At 48.4% G+C, this 13,152-nt stretch overlaps 2 protein-coding genes across 2 annotated transcripts in view; both read left to right on the plus strand.

The window, feature by feature from the left end:
* The first annotated feature begins 1,011 nt into the window (after positions 1 to 1,011).
* On the plus strand, positions 1,012 to 6,812 carry LOC137906439 (mitochondrial adenyl nucleotide antiporter SLC25A24-A-like). The gene is made up of 10 exons (XM_068750702.1): positions 1,012 to 1,206; positions 2,209 to 2,332; positions 2,485 to 2,572; positions 2,949 to 3,060; positions 3,272 to 3,430; positions 3,515 to 3,667; positions 5,848 to 5,961; positions 6,062 to 6,229; positions 6,304 to 6,451; positions 6,601 to 6,812. Exons 1-10 carry the CDS (start codon positions 1,012 to 1,014, stop codon positions 6,810 to 6,812), a joined length of 1,473 nt encoding a protein of 490 aa, XP_068606803.1.
* An 848-nt stretch (positions 6,813 to 7,660) lies between these two features.
* The window catches only part of khsrp (KH-type splicing regulatory protein), a 6,270-nt gene continuing 778 nt past the window's right edge, over positions 7,661 to 13,152 (plus strand). The window contains exons 1-17 of the mRNA XM_068750620.1: positions 7,661 to 7,750; positions 8,458 to 8,560; positions 8,637 to 8,690; positions 8,773 to 8,809; positions 8,892 to 8,944; positions 9,040 to 9,111; positions 9,196 to 9,253; positions 9,512 to 9,659; positions 9,744 to 9,842; positions 9,925 to 10,024; positions 10,750 to 10,857; positions 11,026 to 11,150; positions 11,255 to 11,551; positions 11,630 to 11,718; positions 11,824 to 11,912; positions 12,028 to 12,234; positions 12,380 to 13,152. The exon at positions 12,380 to 13,152 is cut by the window's right edge and continues 778 nt beyond it. Of these exons, the coding sequence (XP_068606721.1) occupies positions 7,661 to 7,750; positions 8,458 to 8,560; positions 8,637 to 8,690; positions 8,773 to 8,809; positions 8,892 to 8,944; positions 9,040 to 9,111; positions 9,196 to 9,253; positions 9,512 to 9,659; positions 9,744 to 9,842; positions 9,925 to 10,024; positions 10,750 to 10,857; positions 11,026 to 11,150; positions 11,255 to 11,551; positions 11,630 to 11,718; positions 11,824 to 11,912; positions 12,028 to 12,234; positions 12,380 to 12,585 (1,935 nt within the window). The 3' untranslated portion in view covers positions 12,586 to 13,152. The remainder of the gene's footprint in view (positions 7,751 to 8,457; positions 8,561 to 8,636; positions 8,691 to 8,772; positions 8,810 to 8,891; positions 8,945 to 9,039; positions 9,112 to 9,195; positions 9,254 to 9,511; positions 9,660 to 9,743; positions 9,843 to 9,924; positions 10,025 to 10,749; positions 10,858 to 11,025; positions 11,151 to 11,254; positions 11,552 to 11,629; positions 11,719 to 11,823; positions 11,913 to 12,027; positions 12,235 to 12,379) is intronic.

The raw sequence follows: 13,152 nt of genomic DNA on the forward strand, positions 1-13,152 counted from the left end.
AAGCATCTCCCAAACAGGACAACATTTAAATGATCATTACGGACTACTGATCAGCTGTTAAGTAATACTTTCTTAAATTGTATTTGAATGAGGATTTGTTGAAGGATTGACGGATGTGCAGAGGGCAGCGGCTCCACTGAGCGATAACACGATACATAACTGTCTTTTTTAGCGCGTTAGATTTTGGATGCGGTAACAGTCGGCCGTCTCCTGCTGTTCCAGTACAACGACTGAACGTCACGACATTTGATAACTTGCCTACGTAAAAACTCAGGTTTACCAGAATAATGGCTGCTGCTGAAGAACGTGACTGTGCTTATGGCAAGTCTTTCCTCAACTGGTAGCCATGATAGTTTACGATGCATGCTGTGAACGTGTTCTTCAGAAAGAGACATGGGAAGGCCACAGAGAGGAGATATGCTACTATGAGTTATGTTCACTGCTGCACGTCGAAGGCTACCTGCACTCCATAACATGAGTCAGCATTTTCATCATGACCGCACCACAGGGGGCACATAGGTAGGAAAATCCAAGGCAGAGAAACCAAGACCTGTTGTAGTCAGACTGCAAAGATTTAAAGGTCACGCATACTCTTTTTCCACAAGTTAATGCAGTTCCCAGACACTAAGGGTTTCCTGCGAAGGAAGGGATGTCCCTCCCTTCCCTGAGCGTTGACCCAACCAGATGAGCCAGTTTTTATAATAACTATAGATCCATATGCATTACCGTACTCATGGAGGGAAAGGTGCAATTGCACCTTCTCCAAAACCTGGCATAAATATAACCTTCTATTCAGGGCAGGTTTCCAACACTTATGACTCATCTGTTGCTCCGCCCACCTCAGCGTGAGCCTTGCAGTAATTATAGCAGTAATAGTGTGAGTAAATGAAATGTAACCCTACTTCAGGTCCAGAACCTGGACCAGAACAGTTCAACGCTGATTAAGGACTGGTGGCAGTGGTTGATCTGACACCCCTGCATCCCATCAGCTGACTCTGATTGGCTCCAGTCATGGGACCCCCCTGGCCCTGGTTCCCTGTGACTCACTGCCAGGACAGCAGAGCTGCCGATGCGGACCAGGATACGGAGAAGCGCTGGGCCCAGCTGTTTGACCAGTTGGACCTCAACAAAGATGGATGCATCGACAGCAATGAACTGAGGGAGTGGCTGGCAGGACGGGGGCTTTCCAGAGACTCCATTGAGAGGGTAAGACGGGACACCTGTTGTATGAGGTTCCCTTCTCTAACCATGAATCAGAGGAATGTGGAGGGATCTGGGCCGGAACCCGGTCTGAGTGTGTACGTTTAAGATAACAGGATCTGGTCTCTACAAGGTTGAACCCTCATAGAACCCTTACCTTGAAGGGGCGGGGGCCATTACATAGACTTGGATGTATTAGAAAATAAACACGCAGGCGCTTTAACAATTATTAAATTGTTTCATTGAAATCGTGAAGACCTAATATCAAAGTATATTAATAAAGATGTTGACGTATGTACTTACCTTACTTACCACTGCTGCCTCAGTAGGCGTTCTGGCCAAAAGAGTCCCCCGGGCCACCGGAGCGCCTACAGAAGGTTCCGGGGCAGTCCACTCTTAGGATTGAAAATTGGCTCCCTGTCATTTTGATTGTTGGAAAATTTTTGCTTTTTAGGAAGGAATTTACTGTTGACTTAATAAAGAAATATATTCTAGTATTATGTTGCTAAGGATTAAGTATAAAATGAAATAATTGCAGTATTTGCTTGTACTTACCTCTTGGATGTTCTGGGTTTGTCCAGCTGTTTTAAGGGTGGTGCCGCAGGACGAGTGGCTTCCGCAAAGTTTTCTTTTTTCGTCATTTTTGTCCATAAACAGCCACTTGGGTCTGCAGGACGTCTTCCTCCGTTAGTCTGTGAGTTCCTCCGGGGCGCTCTCCAGGCCAACCTCACACTAGCGCTTGACCTCTTGTCCCTCGTGGATCCCTCGGCCTCCGCTCATTGGCCATGTCTTCCCGGTTGTGTTGGGAATTCCTGCCGGTCTTCCATTTAGTCTGGAGCCACTTTTCAGGACTGTCTTACAAAATGTTAATAAAAGCCAGTCTTGTGGTGGTTCATAGATTTCTGATGCTCTTATGTCGAGTTCATCCTATTTAACCCAACAACCTGATGCTCCTGATTTGAACAGGGCCTGTCTAATGACAGCCGACGTGTTTGCTTGTATTTGCAGATCATGGAGGCCGGTGACACGAACCAGGATGGCATTCTGGACTTTGAAGAGTTTATGCAATATCTTCACACCAACGAGAAACAGCTGAAGAGTGCGTTTGCTAGTGTAGACAAGAACGAAGATGGTCAGTAGCTTCACTCTCTGCAGTCAGTCGAGCTCATTCCCCCACCCAGCAGTCTCAGGAACTCTGTCAGGCAGTTTTTCTGTTCATGTGCTGCTAATCAGACAGGAAATCCTTCACACGGACGGTTTTAACCCAAATCTGTGGCTCTGCAGGAAAGGTCGACGCATCCGAGATCCAACACTCTCTGCGTTCCATCGGGGTGAACATCAGCCTTCAGGATGCAGCCAAGATATTACAAAGGTCTGCTCACACTGCTGGAGGGGGGGGTTCTGAGCCTGGACTATTTCTGTTGTTGTTCCTATACCTGCAAAGAAAAAGCAGTTAAACACAGAACGAATGATCGATGACCATTTGAACATTTCTCACTCAGGACAATGAACCACCGTCCATTCATCTCTCGTATTAAGGAGTTAACATACAGCATGTAAACATCTTTTGATGAATTATTACTTGAAGACATGAAACCCTCAGCTTATTTTTCACGCTCAACGTTATAACCATGACACTTCCAGCTCGTCTGGAGGTTATTGATCTGAAACGTGCCGATAGACCGCATGAATCTTTCTGCTTTCTGCTTCTGTTGCCCTCTGATGTTCTCCATATGTTTGCTACTCAGGATGGACAAAGACGGCAACATGACCATTGACTGGAACGAGTGGCGGGACTACTTCCTGTTTAACCCTCTCAGTAACTTGGAGGATGTGGCGCACTACTGGAAGCGATCCCTGGTGATGTCTAAAGAACCACACTGTTGGGTTTAGTCACTGAGAAGTGAAGCTTCAGCTTTAGACCATTAGTCCTTAAGTAAAGAGGGAAACACAAGACGATAGATTCCTCATTTATGATGTTCAATAATAAAAAAGAGTGATTGTCCTCTGACTGGCTGACAGTGCATCTCTTCCTCATCATCATCACATTCCTCTCCTCGCGGTCCGGTAGATGCTGGATATCGGTGAGCAGCTGACGGTCCCAGATGAGTTTTCTGAAGAGGAGAGAAAGTCTGGTTTTGTGTGGCGACAGCTGATGGCCGGAGCCGTGGCGGGGTGTGCAGCTCGGACCGTAACCGCCCCCATAGATCGCGTCAAAGTTTTCCGCCAGGTCTGTGGATGGTTATGACATCATCATCTCAGTGCGAAGCCAATGATGTTGCATGTGCCACTGATTCCGTGCATTTGAGTCCAGGTCTACGGTTCCAGCGGATATCAAGGCGGCATCTGGAAGACGCTCCAGCACATGGTGAAAGAAGGAGGGCTGCTGGCGTTATGGAGGGGCAACGGAGTCAACGTTCTTAAAATTGCCCCAGAGACTGTCATCAAGTTCACAGCCTACGATCAGGTGGGGCAGAGCTCAGAGCTCTTTCTCTTGTGGTTTGATTTGTACGTAATTAATTATTAAATAATATATAAATTCTTACTCTTTTCTCGATTTATATTTGTTCCGTTTTCTTTCCGATGCAAAGCCCGGTCAAATGTTAAAGAAGTGGGAATAAAAACACTTGTTGCAGACAGATCGCAGCCAACATAAACCGGCCTGACGCCGACTCAGATTAGCGTGGCATGAAGACTGTGTCGTGGCGGGAGTCACTTCTAAAATCACTGTGACCCTCTTCACATGGAGGTCACACAACAAACACCCATCTGTAGGCCTTTGAGGCATCACAGAGTCAGACGTATTACATTTGTAGAATCACCCCACCCCCATCCTGTCTGCTAGATTGTTAGAAGCTTGGGGGCAGAATATAACAGCGCCCATTACGCTTCTCTAATGTTTGTGCTCAGTAGCCCCATGTAGAACAGGCTGTCCACGAGGCCTGGGGGAGGACATCTCTGTTCTGATCGTGTCTTTCCAGCAGACTTAATCTGGACCAGCAGGAAGGGTTACATGAACTAGGGAGCGCTCCAATCCCTGCAGTCACTATTTAAACACACACTTCTAGCACTCACTCAACATTATGATGAAAACGCACAACCGCTCGGCTTCCAGTTACAAGGACTAGACGTAAAGAAGGTCGAGGACTTCATGTACCTCGGGTCAACAGAGCAGAGTGATGGAGAGAATGTGGAAAGGAGGTGAAGAATCGTGTGCAGGCAGGCTGGAACGGGGGGAGGAAAGTATCAGGTGTGCTCTGTGATAGGACGAAGGGACAGGTCTACAAGACAGTGGTGAGGACAGCCATGATGGATGGCTCAGAGACAGTGGTGAGGACAGCCATGATGGACGGCTCAGAGACAGTGGTGAGGACAGCCATGATGGACGGCTTAGAGACAGTGGTGAGGACAGCCATGATGGACGGCTCAGAGACAGTGGTGAGGACAGCCATGATGGACGGCTTAGAGACAGTGGTGAGGACAGCCATGATGGACGGCTTAGAGACAGTGGTGAGGACAGCCATGATGGACGGCTCAGAGACAGTGGTGAGGACAGCCATGATGGACGGCTTAGAGACAGTGGTGAGGACAGCCATGATGGACGGCTTAGAGACAGTGGTGAGGACAGCCATGATGGACGGCTCAGAGACAGTGGTGAGGACAGCCATGATGGACGGCTTAGAGACAGTGGTGAGGACAGCCATGATGAACGGCTCAGAGACAGTGGTGAGGACAGACATGATGGACGGCTTGGAGACAGTGGTGAGGACAGCCATGATGGACGGCTTAGAGACAGTGGTGAGGACAGCCATGATGGACGGCTTAGAGACAGTGGTGAGGACAGCCATGATGGACGGCTCAGAGACAGTGGTGAGGACAGCCATGATGGACGGCTTAGAGACAGTGGTGAGGACAGCCATGATGGACGGCTCAGAGACAGTGTCTCTGAGGAAAAGACAGGAGGCGGAGCTAGAAGTGGAGGAGATGAAGATGCTGAGGTTCTCCTTGGGAGTGACCAGGTTGGACAGGATTAGAAATGAGACAATAAGATGGACAGTGTAGGTTAGACGTTTTGGAGACAAGGTCAGAGAGACCAGACTTTGATGGTTTGGACATGTCCAGAGGAGAGACAGGGACTATATGAGTAGAAGGATGTTGGGATGGAACTGCCAGGGAACAGGGCTAGAGGTCGACCCAGGAGAAGAGACATGGACGTAGAGAGGGAGGACAATGCAAAGGACAGGGCTAGAGGACGACCCAGGAGAAGATACATGGACGTAGTGAGGGAGGACATGAGAGTGGCTGGTGTCGGGGAGGACGATGCAAAGGACAGGGTGAAGTGGAGAGGGTTGGGTTGCTGTGGCGACCCCTCACGGGACAAGCTGAAAGTACAGTAGTAGTGTGAGGTCTTTTCTAGTTTCAGAAAAGATAAAACCATGAATTTCCAACCGTTTAAGTAAAAAGACTAAATCTGTGTTAATTCAAAGAAAATCCATGAAACTGTGAGGTAAGACCTGATGCGGTCCAGCTAAAGTCTCCGGCTAAACCCGCAGCCTCGCCTCTTGTGTTAGGATAAGCTAAGCTAGCTCTCTGTTACCTTTGACATCAGGTCTAATATTCTGCCTTGTTCCTGTCGTTTATGCATAGATCAAGAAAGTGATGCATTGCAATAGTGATCAAAGAAACCTGAGAGTTCATGAGAAGTTTGTGGCCGGCTCTTTGGCCGGAGCCACAGCCCAGACAGTCATCTACCCGATGGAGGTAATACCAGAGTAATGAACTCATCTGAACAGCCACAGGACTGATGCACGGTCAGGAAAAGGACTCATGTCTTGTCTTTTTCTGTTCCTGTCTTCCACAGGTGCTGAAAACTCGCCTCACCCTGAGGAAAACGGGCCAGATCTCAGGACTAGCAGACTGTACCAAACTGATCCTGCAGAGAGAGGGCATCGCAGCCTTCTACAGGGGCTATTTACCCAACATGCTGAGCATTATTCCTTATGCTGGCATCGACCTGGCCGTCTATGAGGTCAGAGACATGACATCACACAGTCTCCATCGTCCCTTCGTGTTGCCCTTCTCTTACCTGCCTTTGTTCAACAGACCCTGAAGAATTTCTGGCTGAACAGGAACAAAGGCTTGGCCGACCCGGGGGTCATAGTGCTGGTCGGAAGCGGTGCCTCCTCCAGCACTTGTGGGCTGTTGGCAAGTTACCCATTGGTGATGGTTCGCACTCGAATGCAGGCTCAAGGTCAGGATGGCTGCTGTCCAGCCAGTATAGATCGCTGGTGGGACACAATGTCGTCAACGGGCTGAAAAATGCTGAACATTTTGGTACAAATAAACCACCCAAATATGACACAATCTGTTCCTGACGCTAGCCTTTCTATCAACCCACAGTTTCGGTAAAGGGAGCCCCTAAACCCTCCATGCTGACCTTGATTCACAGCATCTTATCCCAGGAAGGGGTGGCCGGACTTTATGGGGGAATTTCATCCAACCTGCTGAAAGTCATCCCCGCTATGAGCGTGTCCTACGTGGTCTACGAATACATGAAGATACTCCTGGGAATGAAGCCTGAGGGTTGGACGGCAGGAAAAGAGAAAGCATAGAATATTTGATGGCTTCTGGTGAAATGTGTTTGCAGTGAATGAAGTTATGTAGTTGAATTCACATCCTCGACTTACGAGTTGTGTGTTTTCTGCATGGTGATGGTAGGCTAGAGAATAAAACATGAAAGGGAAAGACAAAAACAACAACCCACCCTGTGGAGAACCTCACCTGTACCTGTAGCCTCTTCTGTAGGTTCAATGATAAACTGCAACACAGTGCATGGCAGTTGTGTGAAAGATAATAAATGAGCCTCTTGTACATATTTTTGATGTGTTAGTGTTTATTTTCAAATGTATAAATAAATGTATAAATAAATAAATAAAGGCATGGTGCTCTTTAACACCAGTTTGTTCTTATCAACGCTGTTCTTGACTTACACTTGGCTAACTTGATTATAGTACTTTAGTATAGTAATAACAAAACGTTTAGTAATTTAGTAATAACAAAAATGAGGTAAAACACATTGTCCATATCTAACATCAATCAATATCCCACCATCATCTGTTTCATCTAAGAAACAATTAACACAGACACTCAGTGATCAGGTAGCTTGGTTAAATTGTGTTGATAATTCTATCTAGCTATCTCCCTCCAGTCCAGGAGGGGGCGCTGTTTTCATTCTGCCAATAGGCGCTAACGCTGAAGAGCATGCTATAACTAAGAAGGAGGCCTGGTCGGAGGTTCGTTGATTGGTCGTTTTAAGCAGGGAACTTTGCCGGCTAGCAGATAGCTTCGAGCACGTTGGTTTCTCCCGTACGGTCCCGTCTAGCCTTCCCGCTTCTGCGCAGCTCCTCCCGGCCACAGCAATCCAGCCTTCTCCCTGTGTCTGTTTCCCCGAGCGAGCAGCATGTCCGATTACGGCGCCATGTCGACCAATGGAGTCGGCCCAGCAGTGAAAAAAGACGCGTTTGCTGATGCCGTTCAACGAGCCAGAGAGGTAACGCAAGAGCTCGACTTCAAGAGGCGGTAGCTGGAGAGCTAGTTAGCCGCTGCAGCTAGCTGAACCGCCAGTACCGTTAGCTTGAGCTCGAACGAACAAAACAGGCGCGAGTAGCAGCGATGTTTGTTTGTCTAGCACGGGGGTTGGAGGACATTATGAAATGATTCCTCGATGGATTTAGTTCCGGTAGCGATGTGAAGCAGCCCGTAAGTGTGAGGCCCTGTCTGTAGCGAGGACTCTACGCTTATTTACGTGGATAAGCTACTTCAGGTAGCTTCCCCTCGTTTGTCACTGCTTGGCGGTGCGTTTATCATTGGAAGTGTGAACTTGAATGTGGCTCACAAACCTGGCAGAGATAATATCAGGATCCGGTATTTTTCATAAAGCTAAACAATTAACGATGTTTGTTGGAAATTAGTGGCTAACGTTCGACGATTGAATGCATGATGGACGTGAACTTTAGATCAATAGAAACCGATATTGTGACTTTTCGACCATTGGTATCAGAAAATACTCTGCTTTACCCATGATGCACCTCGCATTAACAAAGGTCCTCTGTTTTGATTTTATAGTCTCCAGGCCAAGATAACCAAATTAATTGAGTGTTGGGCTCCCCACGACTAAACTGAGCTTTAGGAAGGGCATTTACTTTTGATGCTAATAATTTCCATGTTTTGCCGATGCTGTCCAATATGTCTTTGTAGATTGCAGCAAAGATCGGTGGAGATGGCGTTCCCTCAGTGAGCAATAACAAAGGTACTGAGAGCTACCCGTTCTCAGCACAGAAGAGATCCCTGGAAGAAGCAGGTTAAAGATCAGCTCCAAGGGGACTAATGATATTTGTTAATGGATATTACAGTACTCACTATTTTATCTTTTCTAGATGAACCAGATGCCAAGAAGGTAGCATCACAGAGTGAAATAGATTCCGCATTGTGTACGTTGAGTCTGCATATTGATCCTCTTTGACTGGTGCTCAGCTGCTTCCGACCTCTGACCTCTACTTTCTTCTCTTACAGCTATTGAAGCTCAGCTGGCTGCTCTGTCCCAACAAAGGTTTGTTATTGAGGCTTTTTTATGCTCGTGATTACAACAGAGAGGAGATGCTTTTTAGATAACCTTTGTTTTGTTGTGCTAGGTCCTCCACAATTTTAGTAGAGTTCAGGGTACCTGACAGCATGGTTGGTCTGAGTGAGTACATGCACAGATGTTTCCGATTCCTGGGACACGATGCCCGTGTTACTTCCGTTTGCACTGCCGAAACGTCTTGGCTTTGTTCCCTGCAGTCATTGGGCGAGGAGGTGAGCAGATAAACAAAATACAGCAGGATTCTGGCTGCAAGGTTCAGATTGCACACGGTGAGTTATTTGCTAGCCCTATTTTTCCTCAGTCAACAAAAGAGTTTCTCTTAGACCGGTGCATATGTTTACCTTAATTCACAGACAGCACTGGACTTTCAGAAAGAAACGTTTCTCTGACCGGTCCACCCGATGCCATTCAGTAAGTCGGCCGCCACATGTTTGTGACATTTTAATGGAGACTCTTCGCTAAGCTGAGCACACAATACCAAAATGGAATGTCCTTATGGTTAAAGCTTTGATTCTGGTATGACAAGAGCCACGCTGGGTAAATTCACAGGAGGACCCCAAAGCAAGCCTCTGCAGATGCTCAACACTAATGAAGAATGTCATCCACTGGACTCCACCTTCGTCTTCTGATCGGGCCTTTCGTATGCATTTCTTCTCAACTGTCTTCCAGGAGAGCCAAGGCGTTTATTGATGACATTGTGTCAAGGGGCCATGAAACAACCAATGAGCAGACGGGGTCGATGCAGGAGATGATCATCCCTGCAGGCAAAGCCGGCCTCATCATTGGCAAAGGAGGAGAGACCATCAAACAGCTGCAGGTGAGAAGTAAAAGGTGTGTGTGTGTGTGTGTGTGTGTGTGTGTGTGTGTGTGTGTCTAACAACCTTCTCCTGTGCACTATTAGGAGCGGGCTGGAGTTAAGATGATTCTTATTCAAGACGGATCCCAGCCACCAAACATTGATAAACCTTTGCGCATCATTGGAGACCCCTACAAAGTGCAGGTAGCGTTTCTCAGTGTGATGAGGACGAATCCTTCAGAGTGAGTTTTGGTTTCATCATTCAAACGGGTGCTTCTTATTACAGCAAGCGAAAGACATGGTGAATGAGATTCTTCGGGAGCGGGAGCATGCAGGCTTCGGAGATCGGAATGACTATGGAGGACCGAGGATGGGCGGAGGAGGAGGAGGAGGAGGAGGAGGAGGAGGAGGAGGCGGCGGGGGCGGCGGCGGCGGCGGCGGCGGAGGCATTGATGTAAGAATGTATTTTAAATATCTGCTGTGGCGGTTATTTTTGGCGCTCCACCCCTGCGGTCTTTGCCCCCCCCCCCCCCCAAAAAAAAACAATAAATATTTCTCCCCCTCAGAAATCAAGAAAAATAAATAAATCAACTATCAGATATTGGGTGTGGAGTGGCTCAGTGTCGTCCGCGCAAGGGTTGACAGGAAAAAATAAGAAACAGATCGTTTGGCATAGCCAACACGATACGGACCGAGGTTCTACGGTGGAACCTCGGTCGTCGAACGACTCGGGGTTCGACCAAAAAACTGGATTTTAAATTGCCTCAGAAGTCGAAGAGATTTTCGGAGTTCGAACACGCGAGTGGAGGCGAAGCGAAAACATGAGAACGAAGGCGGAGTCGGTTTGAGTCGACCTGCCGTAGGAGAATCGGGTTTTGAATAGTATTATTGAACGAATTCTGTTTGGCAACAGAGGTTCCCGTGTGTGTGTGTTTGTGCGCGCATGACGAGCGACCAATGCACAGGTCTACGAATACAATTTGTTTTTGTTTTTTTGACCACTCAAAATGTCGACCAATAGGGCTTCAGTTTAACGCCGGGGTCTTGGGAACGTAACTCATTACGTGACGACCGCCTGTATTTAAAGCGGTGGTGTGTTTTTTTATTGTTCTACAGATAGCTGTGCCTCGCCAGTCTGTCGGGGTTGTGATTGGCCGAAATGGAGAGATGATCAAGAAGATCCAGAGCGATGCTGGAGTGAAGATACAGTTCAAGCCAGGTGAGCTGTCGGTCACTCACCTGAGATGAAACTACTTTGTCTTTCGCTGGTAGGAAAGTTGCAGTTTAATTGATTTTCTTGCTTCCATGTCGGATTGTTTTTGTGAATTGCGGATCCAGATTAATTAGCTGTAGTTGATCCTGTCCCTCCTTTTGTTGTCGCTCACAGACGATGGTACAGGTCCTGACAAAATGGCCCACATTATGGGCCCCCCAGATCAGTGTCAGCATGCTGCTTCAATCATCACTGACCTGCTCCAGAACATCCGTGTCCGGGAGGAGGTTGGGCAGGGGGTGCGTGGCCTTTTTATTTTTTATTTTTTTTCCAGGGTTGATCATGATTTTCTGGCTTTGCTGTCCAACAGTTAAATCGAACTTGTGGTGTGTTATCTTCTCAGGGCCCCCCAGGTCACGGTGGTGGGATGCCACCTGGGGGGCGAGGACGGGGAAGAGCCCAGGGCAGCTGGGGTCCTCCAGGAGGAGAAATGACCTTCTCTATTCCTGCTCACAAATGCGGTCTGGTCATTGGTAGAGGAGGAGAGAATGTCAAGTCCATCAACCAGCAGACCGGAGCGTTTGTGGAGATATCACGCCAGCCTCCACCAAACGGTGACCCAAACTTCAAACTGTTCACCATCCGAGGCTCCCCAGAACAGATTGACCACGCGAAGCAGCTGATAGAGGAGAAGATCGAGGTACAGTCGGGGGTTAACGCCACCCAACCCCGAAGCCGTTTACAACCGCTGTCTAAAATGATTCGTGGTGTTCCCCAGGCTCCACTGTGTCCTATGGATGGCGGTCCTGATCCAATGGGTCCCTATAACAGCCCTTACAATGCAGGACCTCCTGGGGGGTCTCCTCAGTAAGTACAGCACACAAACAACCTCAATGCAGGAATGTTGGAAGTTGATCTGTGGAAGATGACTTGAATGGTCAGTGTGTGATTAACTGCCCCTGTTCCCTGCAGTGGGGGCGCACCTGGCGGCGCCCAGTACTGCTCTCAGGGGTGGGGCAATACCTATCAGCAATGGCAGGCTCCAGGCCCACATGACCCCAGTGAGTGAATGTTGCGCACTCCCTTCCAGATGATTTTGGCTTCTGAACTTCCCTCAGATGTTGATTATGTTGTGATATACAATGTCAGAAAAGATCTTTTTCCTCACCTGATCAGGTAAGGCAGCAGCAGCAGACCCAAATGCTGCATGGGCCGCCTACTACGGACAGTACTGCGGTCAGCAGCCAGGGGGCGCCATGCCAGCCCAAAATCAAGGAGCCCCTGCAGCAGCGCCAGGAGAACAGAACCAGGCAGCCCAGACCTCTGAGGGCCAGCCAGACTACACTAAAGCCTGGGAGGAGTACTACAAGAAGATGGGCATGAGTGAGTGGGTCGCTTTAAACCGCATCCTCCACGAATGGAGGATACACTCGAGTATTCTGGAGTCGTGCTGGTGTCGGGTGTGTTCTGTGTGTGTACCTGATGGTGCTTGCATTTCAAACACAGCGATTGTGTGGTTTTTTTGCAGCCCAGCCAGCTGGAGGAGCCGCTCCTGCGCCAGGAGTACCGGCTTCCACAGCAGCAGCAGGAGCTCCGGCAGGAGGCCAGCAGGACTACAGTGCAGCCTGGGCTGAGTACTACAGACAGCAAGCTGCCTATTATGGACAGGGGGGGCAGGTGCCTGGACAGGGGGCTGCCCCGCAGCAGGGACAGCAGCAGGTGGACTACCCCTGACCAGCAGGGTCGGGTACCGTTCTCGTCTGAACCACAGCCACCACCTTTTTGGTACTTTACTCTCCGTAATGTCAAATAGATTTTTTTTCAGTTGTAAAATACATTCATCTCAAATTCTTGCATTATTTATTTAGATGGGGGTTTTTTTGTGTGTTTTTTTTTTTTATATTTAGGAAATTTTACATGCCACACAAAACACCCTTCCCTACTAGTCTCCCTCAACCCTTCCGACCTCCTCCAGCCTGGAGGGGTCGCTGCCCCGTGCCTCAGGGGAAGCACCGGTGATTGCCCCCCCCAGGATTGATGATGAGCTGCCACTTGTATTACTGTCATTACTGCACCATCTGCATTCAGTCGTATCTCCCTGTGAACAGCTCATTTCAGCCTACATGCTAACGTTAGCTCACCTCACTGACGGGAGCAGCCTGCATAGAGGATGCAAATCATTTGATTCCTGTTATCACGGCTGTAAAGGCAAACATTTTATTCACTTTGCAACTGTGCGATTGATCATCTGAAACAACCCAGAGCAGCTGGTCATCCGTCCTTCATTGGACTTTATTCGGA

The sequence above is a fragment of the Brachionichthys hirsutus genome, chromosome 17 (assembly GCF_040956055.1).
Source record: "Brachionichthys hirsutus isolate HB-005 chromosome 17, CSIRO-AGI_Bhir_v1, whole genome shotgun sequence".
NCBI classification, from domain to species: Eukaryota; Metazoa; Chordata; class Actinopteri; order Lophiiformes; family Brachionichthyidae; genus Brachionichthys; species Brachionichthys hirsutus.

Bases quoted from the DNA above. Each gene is read 5' to 3' on its own strand.
- LOC137906439 (XM_068750702.1), top strand. From the start codon at position 1,012: ATGGGACCCCCCTGGCCCTGGTTCCCTGTGACTCACTGCCAGGACAGC. The intron at 3,668-5,847 runs GTGGGGCAGAGC...GTTTATGCATAG, and splicing joins AGTTCACAGCCTACGATCAG to ATCAAGAAAGTGATGCATTG. The intron at 5,962-6,061 runs GTAATACCAGAG...TGTCTTCCACAG, and splicing joins CAGTCATCTACCCGATGGAG to GTGCTGAAAACTCGCCTCAC.